Source organism: Epinephelus moara, chromosome 20, assembly GCF_006386435.1.
Source record: "Epinephelus moara isolate mb chromosome 20, YSFRI_EMoa_1.0, whole genome shotgun sequence".
NCBI classification, from domain to species: domain Eukaryota; kingdom Metazoa; phylum Chordata; class Actinopteri; order Perciformes; family Serranidae; genus Epinephelus; species Epinephelus moara.
This window is the reverse complement of record NC_065525.1, coordinates 21048533-21068203: the sequence shown is the minus strand read 5'-3', so window position 1 is coordinate 21068203 and position 19671 is coordinate 21048533. Positions and strand designations below refer to the sequence as shown.

General features: G+C 41.5%; 1 protein-coding gene across 7 annotated transcripts in view; it reads right to left on the bottom strand.

The window, feature by feature from the left end:
* Positions 1-19671, bottom strand: part of LOC126407646 (membrane-associated guanylate kinase, WW and PDZ domain-containing protein 2-like) — a 107126-nt gene that overhangs the window by 39613 nt on the left and 47842 nt on the right. For all 7 annotated transcript variants that reach the window (XM_050072727.1, XM_050072728.1, XM_050072732.1 and 4 more), the window contains 4 exons: positions 15868-15987; positions 10868-11092; positions 7938-8166; positions 7293-7372 (listed from right to left, as the gene is read on the bottom strand). In XM_050072727.1, the coding sequence (XP_049928684.1) occupies positions 7293-7372; positions 7938-8166; positions 10868-11092; positions 15868-15987 (654 nt within the window). The remainder of the gene's footprint in view (positions 1-7292; positions 7373-7937; positions 8167-10867; positions 11093-15867; positions 15988-19671) is intronic.

The window sequence follows — 19671 nt, the reverse complement described above, 5'->3', positions numbered from 1 at the left end:
GAAGAATGGCCCTCGCCCAGCCCAGACGTGACGGAGTGTAATGACAGTGATGTAACTCAGCGGTAACATTTTAGCAGGAGTCCATCACTGTCTGACAGTGGATGAGTGTGCCTCAGCTCTCCTCATATGCAATCCTCTCTACATCTGCATCTGTCTCTTTCTTCCTCTTTTCAAGAAGAAACACTGGCAGGGCATCCCTTTACTCATCATCACTTCTAACTCCATCATTTCTCACACTTCTTTTCTTTTCACTATCTCCGTCTCGTCTCACTTCCTAATTCTCTGTATTTCTTTCTTTGTCGGTCACAGACGGGGTTTCGACATCGTGACTTCGTCCTCGGTGAGGATTCCCGCCTCTAAATGAGCATGAGCGGCATATTTTCATCAACAGCACGGAGATTACTTTGAAACTGGCGTTGGGATTGAGTGCGTATCAAAGGCAGAATTGAAACCAACAGTTGCTGTGTTTTGAAGCTTGTCCCGCTCTGTTCTTGCCTCTTCTGAGCGGGAGAGGAGATACGGGCTTGTGTTACGTAACAAAAGACTTGCCTGACAAAAAGACTGCAAGCGAACCAGATCTGTGGTGACAAGCCTTTGAACTCTGGGAGTCAGCCTCAGCATATAGATACAACACAATGCACACAAAAGTTGCACATTTGCGCAAACACATCAACACAAACAAGCTTCTCCTTAAATTCACCCAAAACGCAGCGTGGGAGCGGGGGAAAAGGGAATAGTCAATGAGGATATGAAATGCTAAAGGAAAGTGGAGCAAAAAGACCAGACATGCATGAGATGGAAGCCACGGAAAGGGAATAACAAGAGGGAAGATGCAGAAACAGCATCGATGAGAGTATGTCTGAATGTTTGTCTGCTTCCTGCCTGAGGCTGTGAGACTCTGGGAAATCCTTCAAGCAGATGGGCAGTTAAAAACAGCACCACCTCTTCCTGCTGTTCCCTCCCCACATTTATTGTTTATTCATTCTCTGTGCAGAATCTGACATCCTTGGTTCCATGCATATTTCATCATTCAAAGACTGCATGTCCATTAATGTGGGGAAAAAATGGAAAATTGCCTTTAAATAGTCACCTTCTGCACAGCAAGCACACAGAAAGCTTAAACACCAGAAAACAGGCAGAAGAGCACATCAGAAAAGAGCTACAGGACACCAGGGTGATCATTAAAAGAAAATAAAAACAGGGTGAGTAATGTAGAGTAGCACGCTGGATTAAACTACTGTATATCCTTCTGTCATCCGTGTGGCTGCTGAGCTGTTGATACTGAAAAAAAGAAGAAGAAAAAAAAAAAAAAATCCTGGCAACTAAACCTGTTTCTGGAAGGCATCAATTTAAAGGTGCTGCGAGAGGATGTGATGTGTCATCCAGGACCCGTACAAATGTTTTGCTAACAGCCTTTGATTCAAAATCCTCTAGCTGTGGTGATCGCTTCAGCATTAACTTCCTTTAACCACTGCATCCCCAAAGATATGAGACGGAGAAAAAAGCCCAATTCAACTTCAAACAGTGGATAAAGCGCAGATAAATGAATAAAAACAAAGCGTGAAAGAAAGAAAAAGACAGAAGCAGGGCACAGATCTGCATTGCAAGGCAAAAAACAAGAAAAAAACATCATGTCCAATCCCACAATAAAGGTGTTGTAATTGCATAGCTCACTTTCTTCAGGCAGGAATACCAGGGTCTGATCTAGGGTTTCAAAATGCTAACTGGCTAAGTAAGAGCTTATAGAGAGCCAAAGCACAACTTCTGGGCAAAAAACCTAATTCACAATCACATTGACATTTGTAATAGTGCAAATACAGTGGAAATCGCTTAAAGAGATCACGTTACAGTGATCAATAACTTACATGGATCAAAAAGTTTTGGATATAATCGTTCCTAAAGAGTACCAATGCTGTTTAAATAATTTGCTTCTAATCTAGTAGTTCCACTTACAGTGTTCATTTTGGGTCTTTTCATGATATGGCAACATACACTACAGTAATTCTATTTGTTTTAAAAACTGAATTCCCATTTTACTTTGTCTCATGGTAACCTGTCTGCTTTTAGCTGGCAACCTGAGGCTGGTTCTCTGTGCACACTGACATCATGATGGGAAAAATAAAGTAATTTTCTTCCAATGAAAAATTTCCTCAGAACTCCTGACAAATTGCCAAAAATGAGTCAACCATGTGCATCAGCGGAAGTGTTTCTCAGACTACCTTGTTCAGTCTACTTAAACAACAAAAAAACAGTCCTGGCTGATAGTGATGGAGACAGAAAACATGCGCAACAGGGAAAGCATCTGTGGTTGAAGCCGCCCTCGTCAAGTGGGTTAATATTGCCATTAATGACACAGCTGTTCTGTATTTTGAAACAGGCAGTAAAATTCAGTTAACAGTGAAACTGTCCATTTCAGTTCTTCAGATTCATAAATGAATATACACATGTCAATAAGATGGTAATCTGCATGACAAAACAAGAAAAATTCAGTTATAAAAATCATCCACGTATAGTGATCAATTTGACCCTGACAGACATGATCACTTTACAGTATCCTCTGTACAATCAAACACTGGAACATAACTCTCAACTTTATGTCACATGGCTCACTCCATAGTCGTCTAAACAGAGATGGTGACTAACTAACAATGTTTTATTTTTATTTATCTAATATTTTATTAATATTTTAAATTAACAAAATTCATCAAAAACAGACCCATGTGGTATAAATGTCTGTTACAGGTTGTCATTTGTTATTTTCTATGGATATGACTGCAGTGATGTCATGATTTCTGCTCTCTCTAGATCTGATACCTGACAACACTCAAGTATTGGTTTAAAACCTATAAACGCAGAAACACAGAGGTGATCACAGACAGAAGCAGCAGCAAGTTGTTGCATTAAAACACAAAATAAGTGATCACAGAGCATCGCAGCTGACAGAATCTTGGCGTCTGAATATTGCTGGCGTTGGTGAAAACCGATCTTTGCTCTGCCAAGGCAAAGCTGAAGTATGTCGGCCATGTTTGTGAAAAGGGTTTGTGAACTGACAACAGTAGTGGGTGTGTGTGCGGGTGTGTATGTGTGTAGAGAGTGAGAACCAGTTTGTGCAGAGCTGAGCGGTGTTATTAGAATTCCTGTCACATTTCGGCCCTTTACTGGGCAGAGGAAGAGAGGGAGAGACGGAGAATGAAGGAGGGAGAGAAAAAGAGAGGGAGGAGGAAAATTGAGGAGAGGGAGACTGAAAGGGAGAGAGAGAGGCGGATGTGAGGTGAAGGAGTGTAGGGGGAGAGAGGAGGAGGGAGAAAATTGAAGGGATGGAGGACAGAGGAGAGGTAGAGAAGGTATTGATTCAGATCTCGCTCTGTTGAATCACATCACAACCTAATTCGCTGAACGAAGGCTGTGACAGCAGCAGAGATGTAAGATCACCTCATTGTTATAAATTTGATCACACTGGCCCGCCGCATAAACCCTATTTTATTTACATGCCTGGCCTCAGCACTGGACTTTCATTGTATTAAACCACTGTTCTCAATTTTTAGTCAATGACATTGATTGTTCTCGCCTTTGCTTCCCCTGATTCCTACTGCATTAAAACAAACAAGGCTGGTGACACTCTATATGATCTTTTCTTGTCAACAAATCCCGAACAGACAAACGACCAATGAATTCATCCTACATGCAAGTACTGCGTGCATGCAGTTTTCTCCGCCTGACATAGCTTCCTCCCCTGTGCCATAGACCGACCTTGTTGTCTAACTATTTAAAACCCATGAATGAGTCACTCAGTCCCACATACATCATTCTGCTGATGTAAATGCTCACTAGAGCGAGTGGGACCCTGTTTGAGGGCCACAGGATAAATCTACGGGGGCCATGACATGATGAACAGCTTAGAGAAGAAAAAACTATTTCTCCTACACAAAATGGCACAATTTTTCAGAATGCTGTTTCTCTAATCTTTGTTTTTTAGATTTACCTCTTCAGGCCATTACAGTTATTCAAGTTAAAAAATCTGAGATGACTCTTCAACACTTCACTGCTAATAAACAGGCAAGCTGAGAAACAAACAGAACACCGGCACTCACAGATAATTAACTTATTTAATGTGGGCAAAATAAATGAAACAGACGCATTTCAACTACAAAACCATCATCAGCGATGTCCAACCATGTAGAACACGTCTGTTTCTGATCAATTTATTCAAATTAAATAAGTTTATGTGTTCTGTTTGTTTTTGGATCTTTTTTTTTTGGAGTTGCAAAAACTTCCAGGTTGTGAACCAATACACTAGAGTATTAAAAATGTAATAATTCACAACTGAAATTATTCCCCAACAAATGCACTCTTTGCTCCAGTTTGAGCAATGGTTGCTAAAACTACAGTGTCCAGCTGTTTTAGGACGTTAAAGCTGAGGTAGGCAGTTTCATTTTGGCTTCATTGGGCAAAAACCGTAATAAACTTTGACCATATTGTAATTCAAGTGGACTGAGAGAACACCAGACTTCTGCATCTCTTCTTGGCTCTGTTGTCAGGCTTTAGAAAATCTAACCCAGGGGTTGGCAACCTTAGGCGTGTGTGCCACCATTGGGGTGCCACCATTAGCGTGCCATTATCTTAACTAATGGCACGCTAGCAATAAGTATGCAAGTGAGTTTTTTGAAATATTTAAGTGCAGGTTTCCAACACTTATTTATTTGTGACGGCCTGTCACGATAACAACATCTGCCACCATATACTGATTTTCAATTATCGCAGTTGGACTGTTCGTTAGGAGCGCTGTTAGAATATAGAAAGTCTACCATTTGGTCATTCATTGTATGTGTGCTCTGGACTAAGATGGAGCAGCAGGATGCCAGGGGCAGTGAAATTGAAAGTTAGCTGTTCATTGTGTTGGGTCTAAAAGTTTGTTTTCACCACACACAGCTGCTCCTCTCATCCATCGGCCTGATCTGTTCAGCTCTGATTGCACTGACTGATCAATTATCCACCCTCGGACTCAAACTCCACAAACTGCTGGCAAGGGGGGAAAAAAAACTCATGAAGGGTTCTGTGCTGCGAATTTAGAGAATAGAATCAGAATGATACAAGAGGACAAACACACACACACACACACACACACACACACACACAGAAAGTTTGCAACTTTAGCATTGCGCTTGATGAGAGTGTGGATGTGAATGACATACCACATTTGGCGGTCATAGCAAGATACTGTGACTTAACTGCCAGAGAGGAGCTCTGGTGCTTATTGAAACAAAGCCTCAAACAATAAGAGGTAAGGACAAAGCACAAGTTTTTATGGAGCATGTTGAGGAGCAAGGGATTAACATTATATTTCTATTACACTCACTAACAAGAAAATTTAAAAATGGCACCTAATATCAAAAAGGTTGCCAACCCCTGATGTAACCCGTGATGAGAGACTTTAGCTAATCACAGGTCTTTTTAAAGCAAGGCCACACCTATTGGCTTTTCTACAAATACAGATGCGTGTTCACATCCCTTTAGTTAAAGTCTGATTTAATGGAATCCTGCAGAGAAAGATGCTATACAAGCATTAGCAACAACTGCCTACACTGCAAAGCAACCCAAAAAAGGACAACAGACTTAACAAAAAGAAGAGAGTCTGACAAACAAAATAAAACACTTGTCACTATCAATAAAGCTCTTCAGAGATGATAATAGTTTAGCCTTCTGCTAACCACTGCTAAAGGTTTATGACTGCAGTTGACTTGAGTTTACGTTTATGTAGCTAATGGTAGCTTGAGCCTCACTCCTGGCTGCTCATCAGACCACTTTGCTAGGAGGAGAGCTGGCAGCAGCTCCAGAGACAGACCCCCAATCAGTGGCCAGCACAATCCCCTGCTCCAGGCGACTGGACAGCTCAAGCTCACTGCCGGATCAGCAAACTTTCTGCTGCTGCTACTGCTACAAATGTTAGACCTGCCGCTGGTCACCAGTCTACTGTGACACCCGACACTGGGGGGATTTGCACTGGCCGGATTCCAGCCGCTACAGTCGCACATTGAAGGTCCGTCTCCTGAGCTAATGCCTGCTCTCCTCGAGATGAAGCAGTCCACAGTGGCCAGGACAAGGTGCAGGGACCGTGGGGTGGCTAGCTCATTCTTGTCTCGTTTTTGGTCTGATAAACAGAGAGAGAAACGGAGAGAGAGCAGGGCAAGGAGGGCCTGAGCGAATTTGCTGTGTGCAGCTCTACAGTGAAATAAGATTAAGTAAATCAATAGTGGTAAACACTGGGTTACTGTATGAAGCGTGTGCATATTCCTGTGGTCGTCTGGTGGCAGGGGCATAGGACAGAGAGGGGAAACTGCAGGAGGAGGGTGTCATTTAAAATTCTATTGTTTTTTACCTCTTCTAGATTTCTGCCTGTCCCAGATTTAATTAGCCATTAGGAAAAACAACTCTATAATTGAGACTCATTTTAAAGATTTACATCATTAGCAGGACAAATGTGCTTCCAGCTTAATTTAACAGACAGGAAAGGATAGCCATAAAGTATTAAGACATGGACTAACACACTGTTTTTAGTTATTCATGAGATTTATTGACAACTAGACAAATATCTAATGCCAACATTATCTTGTTCTGGAGTGATGAGGTCTGGAGCACACGGTTATAATTAGCGCTTTTTAATAAGGTGTAACAACTAACGCCATGATTTGAAGCATTTCCTTATCAGAGTGCCAGTGTAGGTGTTAAATTGTCTGCGTCCAGCTAATAGCTGTCTTTCACAGGATGGACAGGTTTTGGGTGTTGCTTGTGTCTAGCCAAAGGTTTTTTGTTGTTGTGATTTTTGTCAGTAATGTCTTATTGTAAGTTTAATAAATTACTTCTGTAGATAATTGGTTATGAGGCATAACAATGAATCCTCTCTGCATATCTTGCAAGGTGCTTCTATGCTAATAATCACCTCTCTACAACAAACCTAAAGAAAGTAAATTTATTTGTCAAGCTTATTCTTTCTGGATTTAAAAAGCCTCCTTTGTATGTGTGAGTACCCCTCCCAAAACCTATGGAGAACGGCGAGACCAGCTGCAGACTAACAAACACCTCAAACAACAGAGTATTTTTGTGCTCTTTTTCTTGAGGAGGGAAAACACGCTGGAACAGTGAGTCAGGAACAGACAACACGGGTACACAAACAGCAGGAAATGCAGAGATGACATGCTCCCACAAACGGTGAAAGATGAGCTCGACTCAAGTGAACACAAACTAAAGCTTACAAAACAATAGAGCAAACAGGTATGCAGGTCGTTCACACTCACCGTCTTCCCTGCATTCTTCGGGTGGCTTTGCTTTCTTCGCGAGCCGGGGATCCAGCCATGATGTAGTTTTGGTGTTGTGACTGGCGATAAGAGGAGAGGGGGCAAACAGAGGTCAGAGAGAGACTGACAGAAAGGATAAGAGAAAGAGATGAGTGCGAAGTAACACTAATGACCTGTACGAGAAGAGTGTGTGTGTATTTGTGTGTGTGCAGGGGCAAAGAGAAAAAAGGGGATTTCTAAGGTAAACTAAATGGCCATTAATCCACTAATTAGCCCTCAGCCACTAATTAGTAAGGGTGAGAGCAGAGGGCACAAGTTTATATGGCTGTGCATGTACGTGTGTGTGTGTGTGTGTGTGTGTTTATCCAGTATGTCTGATTAGTAGCTTTAAGTTACATCAATTATTCAACACAGAGGGCAGTGCTATAAAGTTTACACACTCAGCCATACATAAACTAAGTAGGTGCACTTTGTGAGGTGCATTACATTGGATTTGTTTTAAAGCATTTTTATTATTTACAAGGGTAATGTTTTTCATTATAACTATAAACACTTGACTTAACCCCCTGTAACACTAAAAGTAAAATTCTTTCTTTGTATTTTAAACATGTCAAAATGTATTTAAATAGGATATGTTTCTCTTACTCTATGAAGTAGACCTCCCCCTTCTCAGTGTAGGCCATCTCCCAGTTGTCAGGCAGAGGACCCAGCTCTTCCTCGTCTATGTCTGGAACTTTGGCAGGGGATTTAGAGGGGGATTTTGGGGCCTCCTCTCCCTCGGTGGGGGGCTCGGCAGAGGCTGGGGTCTGGCTGGACGTTTCAACAGCAACTTCCCCAGAGGCATCTGTGCTCTTGTCCTCATGTTCACTGGACTCTGTGGAGCACAACACACACACACACACACACACACACACACACACACACAGAGTTATTCTCACATACACTGTGTGCACACATGCAGACCTGGATGCACACTACACACGTCATGCATGATGAGTCAGAGCCAGGCCACTGCAGAGCTATGAACCCCCAGGAGAGACAGAGGGAGAGAGTGAGAGAGATGTGGTCTGAGGACAATGAACATGAGGAGAAAACAACATGGGAATGTCAGAAATGGAGGAACAGGGAAAGACAGAGACTTTAGGGGTCAGAGACTGAGTCAGAAACACAAGGAAAAGAATTTCAGAGTGACAAGAAAAGCTGGTGGCATCTAAGTCAGCGCATGAGGAGCACACGATAGAGAAGTAACAAACTATATAGTCCTATAATATTCCAGTAAACCAAATCACTGTGATGTTGCCCTACCTACAGCTATCACTTCATTGGTATACAACCGGCAATTGATATGAATTAAGGTTATATGTGAAATCAGTAAAAAAAAAATAAAAAAATTCTGTTGTCAGATTCAGCTGCAACTATAATGTTTTAAGAAACACAGTTAATCACGGTGGTCTGACCTATCTGACATTTCTGCTGTACTTTTTTTGTGTACTGTGTTGCTTTGCTAGCATCTTTAATAAATGAAATCTACTGTAATGCAAGCTAAGCAATGTACTCCCATAGACAGGGGCCGCAGTAGAATGTATTCTAGCCTAGAGATGCACCGATCCAGCTTTTTCAGTTTCCATACCGATCGCGATGCTGTTGCTTTGAGTATCAGCCAATACCCAATACCGATCTGATACCATGGTTGACCTAAAAAGCTATATACCTTTACATGTAGAATAGAAAAGACTAAAGACATCAGGCATTGATGACTAAACAATTCTTTCCTAAGATAAAATGAAACAGATCAGGTATAGATTGCATTTTCCGATACCTGATCCATCTATTTTGATGATATCGGGACCGATATTCGATCCAGATATCGGATCGGTGCATCCCTATTCTAGCCACCTAAAAAGACCCAACCAAAAAAATCGCTATATTTTTACTGCTTCACCTTACACACCAATCCAGGCAGCGGTAGACCAGCAACGCACGTTTACTGCGAAGTAAAATCACTGTTTTTGGCAAAGGAGACTGGTGATTTTGAGATACTGGCCTCAGTTCCCCATCAGAAAAGGTTGCCTGATGGCAAGGTGAATGGTAAAAATATTCTCAACATAGTATACATTAAACTAATATTGATATTTTTTAGGTGGCTAAAAACGAACCAATTGAGGTAGTGTTTGCTTAGCTGTTTCATTTTATGTACATAACATGGGGCGGTATCTACCCAGAAGTTGTTGTAAACAAAGACTGTGATTAAGTCTATTGGAACTTTTAATGTAAGAGCAACAGGAAATTCTCTTGACGCGTTCTTGAGATATCATGCTCATAAGGATGGGATGGACGTCTATCTGTCAGTCTGTATGTATGGACAACCCAAAAACATAATATTTTTCACCATGAGTAGGATGGGAAATAATCTCAAATGGAATCTAATTGACATCTTGCAAAAAGTGACCCTCCAACATCCCCAGCCTTTGCACTGTCTTTAGATGTGAGGTGTCAGACTTTAGTCTCTTAAAAGTCTTCTAGTGTATGGGAGGCATAAGTCACACTGAACTTTTCACCACAACAGGTTCTATAGCTATTTTTTGTTGTTGTTTTTGTTACAGGTGTAGTAAGGAACTCATTTTGTCACTGTTTAAAATCAGGCAGGCAGATAAGTCCTTCATGTGTCAAGTCTTTCATTAAATTACAGAGATTTATAGTTTTGTTGTGAAGGCTGAACCAGCATGTCAAAAAAGGGATTACTGTATTTTTTTTCTGTTACAGTCTAAGTAAGTATAAATAGAGAACACATGACAGTAAGTAGTAGTGGAAAATATATGACATGCTACAACAACACAGACTACAAAGAGAGTTGGGGGAGGGAGAAGGAAGAGGAGAGGGCAGAAGGGACAGGACCACAGAGACGAAGGAAAAGCAAGCGAGGTCAGAAGGAAGGAGATGGTAGAGGAGAGAAAGAGAGAGGGGAGAGTTGGGGTATTAATAGAAACAAGGACAAAGGCCAGTGGCGGGAGAGAAAAGACAGCAGGAGAGACGGAGAAATGAGAGGACAGAGGGACGAGAGCTGAAGCCAAAATGAGACTCTGGACAGTAATAATAGTGGAGACATTAAGGTGCCCTTGTGCATTCTGTTATATAAGGTTATTGAGAACCTGTGCAGTTCACACTGATGCCAACAGAGTCTGTTAATGTCTATAATGACTGGTCAGGGTACAGTTTGTTGTCAGATTTGTGGCCATTTGCATAGGCTGGACTGTGTAAACTGCAGAGAGAAGAGACTCTTGATATACCCATAAAGGACAATAAAAAAGAAAGGTAACAATTGCTATGACAACTGACTTGTTTCTATGGTTTTACTTTATCATAGCAGTGAGACAGCAATAAATAACCCTGGGGACAGTTCAGGCCTTCCAGACAGATTTTCTCCTAAACAAAACATGATGTTTTAAAATGTCATCACGGTCACAACACATGGGAAACAGACCGTGTTTGAATCAAATTTCATTCACAAGAAGAAGAAAAATGTGTTACAAAACATCAACAGGAAATTGATGTTTTTCTCCTTCATCCTACTGTACCTGGTGTGATGGCCACCCCGTTGCCATTGACAACCGGGCTCTCCTCTTCCTCCTCCTCAGGCGGCTCCAGGCTGGCACGCTGCTCCATGTTGCTGACTGACTGGTTCCTCTTCCTCTTGCCCTGGGCGCTGGGCCGGGCTCCGGGCAGCAGGGCCTCACTTACATTCAGAGGAGGTGCTGCGGGAGACGGCTCCGCTGGAGGTTTCGGTGTGCCGTAGAAGTTATCTGAGGGCATTGAGGCACAGCGGCATTGGTGTTAGAGGCTACATGTACAACTAGAGAGAGATCTCAGGTGATGTAACACACCGTCTGGCAGGCAGAGTGGAGGTCTACTGCTCATGGGCAACTCTGACTTTGAACAGATGATTGCCTTTCAAAATGTAAGACTTAGCAGTCTCAACGGAGGGCAGCAGAGATATCTGTGTTTTTGCCTGGAAACTAAGCATTACTAATAAATCTGATCAATTTTATGCATCTAGACGGTGGCTTATGTTTCAGGAAGAAAATAGTGTTAGCGATGAGGCAGCAGAGATCTTCAGACGAACCTGCCGGCCTGAAAACATGGACTGACCCAAACAAATATTTTATTATGACTTGTAATATATTGAATAGAACAGGGCCACCAATGTAAATCAGAAACATCAGACTCAAACTTCCTCAGTTACCCATTCAGACCCCACTAAAACACAAATGTAGAAACAAGAGGAGTCAAAATAAGGTGCTTTCTCATGAATAAAGAAGAATAAAACAACAACAAAAAACAACACAATACTGAGAGCAAATGGCAACCCCACACATGGAAGTCAATGTCATTAATGTGCTTCCATCTCCTCCTTTCACCTATGAAAGTTTTCTGCCTTCTCACAAACCAAAGACTCACCCAATCTAGAAAAGAAGGAAATTCGGGCATCTACAGTCAATTTATCATCTAATCATCATTGTCATCTGGACCAACTTACTGAATGACTGTGGAAAAACAGATAATACCTTAAAGTCTTTTGAAATACAACATTTTATAGACACAAAATAAACAAACCTATGGCATCCACAGTGCAACATTCAGTATGTTCCATGCACTCTAATATTCCACCATCATTCAGAATATGACAACATTATCCTGCAAACACCATATTCTGTTTGGATATTTCAAGTTAGGCTTTTTTCAGAATGTAGCATTTTGCAGTTAAAACACACAGGATATGCCAATGTTATTTGGGTTTTAGGAGCATTGTGTGGATATGTATACAGTGCTTTCGGAAAATGCATCTCATTTGGGGTTTTTACCACAGTTTGTGACATTTAGCATTCTGCTCGTTTACACTTAACTCTGTGCATTGTACACAGATCAGCTAGTCAACAGTTGGGGTAGAGATGCATGCCCAAAAGAAAGGCCCACAATTCTGGTCGGAAGGAGAAACACACCAACTTTAAACATTATGAAAGACTTGGTTATTAACCGGTTTTTGGGTATGCACAAATATCGCAATTTTCAAGAAGGTGGTTGAGGGAATGAAAGAGGGAGGCTGCGTTCACGTGGTAGAACTTATCCGAGTAGAAAACATCTTATTTTGATCTTATTTTCCATATTTTGACGTGATAAATGACTTGTAAGGGCGCGTTAATCAGAGCATTCAGGGCTGCATTGAGTGGAATACTCTTTAACCATGTAAACAGCTCAGTAAGAATATTGTCTTTTTTTGGAATAAGGGAAAAAACTGAATATTTTGTGCATGTACACACAGTCCGTGACTCTTCATCCAGAACTGTTTCCTTAGTTTGTAGCGTACCCTCATCTGCCCTTCGTACATTTCAGACTACAGAATCTGTTAAAGTCAGGATAGAACTGAGGTCTAGACTTTCTAGTCTAGTCAATTTGGCCATGTGCGTTGGGTCTGTGTAGATGTAAGAGTGGACCCAACAACACATGCTGCTGCTCATGTAGCCTGCGTTCTTAGACACTGTCTCTCTGTGTAACCTTCATACAAAATCTCAGCACATGAGCAAATTAGCAAACAAAAGCGTTTATCTGTGTTTTATTGAACTGGAAGAAGAAAACTAAGTCACGCAGGTTCTTTCAGATTTGGTCAAGGTGTGGTTTGGGTTTTGTTTTAATGGACAGGTCCACATTAAGGTATGGTGGTAAAATAGTCTCTCTTTCCACTTTTTGGGTTTGATACAAGTTGTGTTCTGCTCATTAGTCGACTCACTAGTTTACTGGCTCTCAAAGCCCAAACCAGCTGTCCGTTCTTCTTCATAATTAAGCTGACTTTTCCTGAACTACACCTGTATGTTTGGAGGAAGATTATTATAGTGTTAGCAGGAAGTGTAACATATTAGTGAGAGTTGGGAGTTTCAATTATACCCAGTTGTATCCTCAACAGCAGACAGTGTCCTTAATGGGTTGGGAGAAGATTTTACTTTCTCCTGAGGAAAGAAAGTTGGTGCAGAATCCTAAAGCACAAAAATACATAATTCTAAATATAAATATAGCACTCTAAATACGTCCCCAAGGGAAGACGATGTCCCTTTTTATGATAAATTAAAGTTTTGGAAGCCAAGAAATCCCTGTCACTGTGTTTTCTCTGCTTAATGATGCACACAAACCTATTTCAGAACAAAATGATAGCTGTGCAGTCAGGCTATAACTACAGTGTCTTAGGACAATATGTCTCCATATTCATTTAGGTGTTGTGTGTGTATAGTTTTGTTTGACTAAAGTTTTTAAAGTGTGCATTCAGTAAGTCATATTTGGGTGAATTTACATGTGTACAATACAGCTATGAACACAACTTCAGGTACAGTGAGAAAAGCAACTGTCTTTGTTTTCCTTACAGCATTCCTCCATGTAAATATCCCACTTACATAACAGAAAATTATATTTTCTCATTTCGATTATCCGTCATTGGATCATATTAGGCTATACTTCCTGTGTGCATAAGCTCAGCAGGTAGAAACAGGAACAATGTTGTGATAAAATGGTAACAAAACTGATCAGAACCACCTGATCTGTACAAACATAACCTGAGCTGTGTAATTCCACTCATGTAGGTGCAAAGCAGCTCTGTTTAGAAGTGCAAGTACAAGAATACAAGCAAAATACAAATATAGCATTGGGCGTCTGTCATTTCACACCCACTGTACTTTGTACTGGTACTGCTGGTAGAAACACATCTAAGAATGGCTGAAGTTCAGTACAATGAAGAGAAGAAGAGTACATGAAGGTCCTCAGGGTATCTTACTGCAGATAGAAACATCCTCAATATATCAAAAGTATACATGTATACTTCTTTTTTTGGATTGACATTAAACCTTCTGTGATTTCAGTGCTGTGCTATATATATGTGAATAACCTTCTTTCTCTGTGCTATTTTCTCTTAAACAACACTAAAGCTCTACTTTGAAATTCAAGACCCTCGCTGTTAGGGAAATATATTTTGTGATTAAATATTGAGTGTGAGTGAGAGGAAGAGATGTCTTATTTTATAATCCCTCAAAGTGGAGAGGAGTGGGGGTTCCACAAAGAAGAAACAAAGAGAAAGGACAGGGGCAATGGGAGGAGAACAACAGCTGAGCAAAGACGAGGGAAGGAGGCCGCAATAAAGGACAAAAGGAGGATCAGCAGAAAAGAGTCCACAGACATCAGTTTACTTTCATCCCAGCAGCAGGCGGATAGATATTAGCAAAGGGCTCTATCACAGCCACTTCTTCAGTGAGTACACTTATCCTGCTGGCTACCAAACAGAATTATCACATCATAACAAAATATAAATGCGCATATACTGGTGCATGTAAACAAAGACATGAATATGAAACTGCATAGGCAGCAAGCGCCCACCTGTGAAAGCTTAAGGACAACCTGAAGGGATGCTTTGCAGAACATAAAGCATACTGAGACAAGTTTAGGCCACGGTTCCTCCTTATGCACCACACTGGTTTTAAAAATGCAATGTTCCCTTGATCCTGAATGCTTCTGGTTTCGCCTGAAGGCATTTTGGCTTTATGCACAGTTCAATATCCACCTTCAGCTGTGACTCATCTCACATCATCATATACGTAAGCTCTTATGTGTACCAAGCCTTGCACACACACACACACTCACACACGCAAACACACACAAGCATTGCAATTACTTTGAGGAGTTTCCTGATGATGCTCCTTGTCAGATTTTCACTAACATCTATACATATATCTTTCTACGTCTTTTTGCTGCCTTACCTACCATCTCTCTTATTCCTTCTTTTCCTCTCTCTTATTTTAATGTGCATTACAAAATGAGTTGCAGCACCTCCAGTGCAGCCACCCAGAAAGAGACAGCTTCCCCCAGTGGGCATAAATAAACTCTGTGTTAAGGGAAACATACACTGTACACATGCAACACACACTGTTATGAAAGGAACACGTAGAAAGGAAACACACACGCAAGCGTACATGTGCCTGTAAACCCCGCCCCTACCACACACACGCACACACATGCGCACACACACGCACACACACACACACACACACACACACACACGAATGCATTCACACACATCATTTGCGTGAGTGTGTTCAGCCGCACATGCTCACAAAAATCGCTACTGGGCAAATGAACCAGCAAATCCCCCATCTGTAGATGTATCCCTGACAGTGTAGCAAAGCAGATGCACAGACTTGACATGACTTGGAAATGGCATTCATCCAGCTCACACACACATACACAAGCACGCACACACAAGTCAACCAGCCGTTTAACAACCACCAGAGGAAGCTGTAATACATGACTCAGTGCATAAGACTCATTTTGTTTACTTAAGCTGTGTGTAAGAGCATCACCTGACACACCTGATCCATCACGGAAAGATATTTACTGAGTAGCACAAGATGGCAGACTGAATTCTAAAATAGCAAAATAGCTCCACTAAAACATATGTTCCCATTTCTGCTCCCTGAGCTACCGCACTTGTCTCGCAGATGCAAAATGTTCCCTGCACAGCGGCCAGGACGCTGCCAACACTCACCTTCATAGGTTCCACTCTCTAGCAGGGCTCCACTTTGCTCCAGTTCCATAAAACGCTCCACACTCACAAAGTTGTAGTCCACCCCCGGCACCTCCCCCTCCTTAGGCTGCCTGGTGGTACCTGCAGAGAGAGAAAGAGCGACAGAGGAAGAGAAAGGGAGAGAGGTCATCAGAGCCAAATAGGGCACTTGAGAAGAAAAGGCAGGAAGGCAGAGAAAGAGCCCAGAGAAAAAGGCTGGACAGAAAAAGACGAGAGATTTGAGGCTACAAAGTGTATCGGAGGAAGTGGGAGGGGAAAGGAAATGGAACAGAAGAGGCTGAGTGAGGAGTCATCACTTGTGATAGCCAAATCCATTCACACAATTGTATGTGAGTGACAGTGAGAGACAGAGAGAGAGACTGCTAGAGAGGATATGGGAAAGCATGCTCAAACAGCAAACCACCATCATTCAGGCCCCACGAGCCAACCCAGTGCTGTTTTTGTAATGAGTTCATCAATACGGCACTTTTACCAAGCATAACTCAAACGTCCTTACACAGCATACAATACTGTGCCGATTGGATTATTGTCCAAACAGCAGGAATGCAGAGGCACCACATCACCACGCTGCAATTAGAGCCTCCCTACATCAACGCTCTAGAGCTCTCCATCAGTGCTGCACCGCAGAGGCTCAGCTGTGTGATGGCAGCCATGGGAGTTTTGAGTTTAATGAGGTGCTGTGTTTGTGTCTCTGCCAACTGGACTTTTCAGCTTAGGGCTCAGTGAAGTCTGCTGGTGTTGATTCCTGCTCTCCATTGATCATGCCTGAAAACAGTCATTGGCCCAGCGTGGAGAGGGAGTACACTCTCCGAGCTTTTCCCAGGACTCGCATGGTAAAAGCTAAGTCGGATTGATCGCGCCGTGGCTTCAACCAGATCTGACATTCTGGCCGTGCAGTTGCCAGAGTATCAGATCTAGCTGAAGAGGATGAATTGTGCTCTAACGCTCAAAGTGTGCAGGTCTGAAAGGTGATCTGCAGTTTTGACAAGGCTGTAGGAAGCCAAAAACACACAACATGTGCTCTGGTATTAATGGAGGGTAAAAAACATTTACTAGTAACGTAATTGAAGTGTGAGCAGTGGGATATGAAAACAGCAGGTGGTGGATGTGTTGTAGACACATTTTGCACACATACAACCATGTACAAACACTGAGTGAGTGAGGGGTTAGTCATCTCATGGAGTGCGGGATCCTCTAACTCTCCCGGAGTGTGATATCTTAATCATTAGACCTCTATTGATCGTCTGTCACCACTTTGCTCCTGTAGTGCATCTACCAAACATTCTTTGCTGTATTTACTTCACCACTGGGAGCACAAATGGCAGCTTAGCAACACCTAATGAGTAAGAAAGAAGTGATACCAGCACATTAGACATCTATCGTTGGTCTATAAGGCTGTGCAACACTGCCATACTGTGTAGAAAGCTGTGTTTGTTTGCACTAATCTCTGCCCGTGTGTTTATATGTGTGTACTAGAGTTATCATGATACAGAAGATTTGATACCAGTGTGAAAAAAATGGTAATCGATACATCTTTCGACACCACGGCAAAAAGAAAAACTAGAATTACCACCTCATGGTTGTATGCCTCTGCCAACAAGTCAAGTTGTAGTTTACATTTAATACATATAATACATGTAGTGAAGACTTTGAGGGCGTATTTTCTGATGAAACATGGAGGCTCAGGCTTCACACACATCTTCAACCAAGCAGCACAAAAGATCAATACAATCGGCACAGGTTCAAGACAGGCATTTAAGATTAGTGTCACCAATTCAGTATCTGACCAAATGTTTCCACTTCTGTTCCTGAAGTGTTTTTGCAAAGCATTATGATGTCATCGTGACCTTGATCTCGACCTTTGACCATCAAAATCTAATCAGTTTAACCCTGAGTCTAAGTGGACGTTTGTGCCAGATGTAATGACATTTCTGCAAGGTGTTCTTGAGATATCATCAAAAGAATGGGACAGGCGCAAGGTCAAAGTGACCTTGACTTTACCCTAACCCTAACCCAAAATCTAATTACTTTATTTTTTAGACCAAGTGGATGCTCGTGACAAATTTGAAAATATTCCCTCAAGGCATTGCTGGGATATCGTGTTAATGAGAATGGGACGGACGGATGAATGGACAACTTGAAAACATAATGCCTCTGGCCACGGCTGTCACCAGCGTGGAGGCATACAAAATCCTAGGCACACAAAAACGGATACTTTTTTATTCTTCTGTTGTAAACAACCTGCACACAGTGCTGGAACACAAAAAGTCACTGAACACATGTCTGCAGTCACGTAGCTCGTTTGTTGCTGGAGAGAATGCTGTTACAGCCACAGATTGAGGACCAGTTGAATATCCTCCACTCTGTTTCATCTGTGCAGCCTCGGGTTGAAAATCTGACTGCAGATCTGTTTTTCTATACTTTATACTTTTCTATAGTTTTTTCTGTACTTTAGATCCTATCACATTTATAACTAACAGAGGTCATATCATTTTAAGCTTGTGGTATCAAAAAAGTATTTAAGTGTCGATACTTTTGACAACCTTAGTATACGCTTTACTGTGTTTTCTTTGTAGCTCTAAATGGTGGTGAAGTACCCACTGTGCCAACAGTAATCCCATCTCCAAGCTGATCACAGCTCAGCAGGACACCATAAATCCAAAACACCACAGGTAGGATTGTGAGAGAATGTGTGTGTCTCTGAGTGTGTGCAACAATCCACAATGTATGATGTACTCCAACTCTGATCAACACTTAAAATCAGTTGACTATATTGTGAATGCAATGCTTATAAAGGGCCATATACTGCACAGCGTGACTATGTTGTTGATTCATTAGCTTTACACTGCTGTCAGACAGGTGTTACTAAGAGATGTGACTGTGTGTGATGTCCCATGTGGTAACAGGATGGTTTAATATTTCAGTAACTCTCACAGCCCATTCTGTGACATATTGTTTTTGTACAGCAACCAATCAATCAATCGATGAAATAATCATTTATTTGTCACATGTAGTCATACATGGTTTAACTCCTGTGAAATGAGATCCTGTCAGCTCCATCAACGTGTACACTGCAATTTAGTCCTTTTTTGTCTCTTCTTACACGGTTGGCTGCTGCTTTATAATTGTCCATGTTTCCAGATGGTTCTGGTAATCCATGGCTTCTGGATGTGGAATGATTTAACTGTAGTTTCTCCTGTTGTTTCACAAATTAAATTCACCACAGACTCAGTGAATTCAGTCTCAAGGCTGGCTAGTTAATGTACAAGGATTAATTATTGATATATTGCAATTTGAATTTGTTTTTCAGAACAAAGTTTATATATTTGGATGAATTTGTAACAGGCAAGATTTTTAATATAACCCAGGCTGTGGCCCACCCCCAATACCTCTGCATCCCACCAGGGGGCCACGGCCCACACTTGGGAGAGCACTGCTCTAAACTATAGTTTACATATACAACATGGTTGTACATGAATGTAGATTAGTAATACTTATATTTGGCAACCTCAAGCCACAACAAACAAACGAAACAGAACAAACAAATGCTAGACAGCAGTTTTATCTCAGCTGTAATAGGTAGTCTGGCTGTCTTTTCTTTAGAGATGAAACATTCAACCAAGTAATCAATTATTGGAGAAGACAACAGGAAAATAAATGGAACTTTTTATTAACTGGCAATCATTTGTGTCATTTATCAAGCATGAATACCTTTTTTTGAGACCAAACAATAACCAAATTATTGATAGTTTTTAAGTTTCTAAT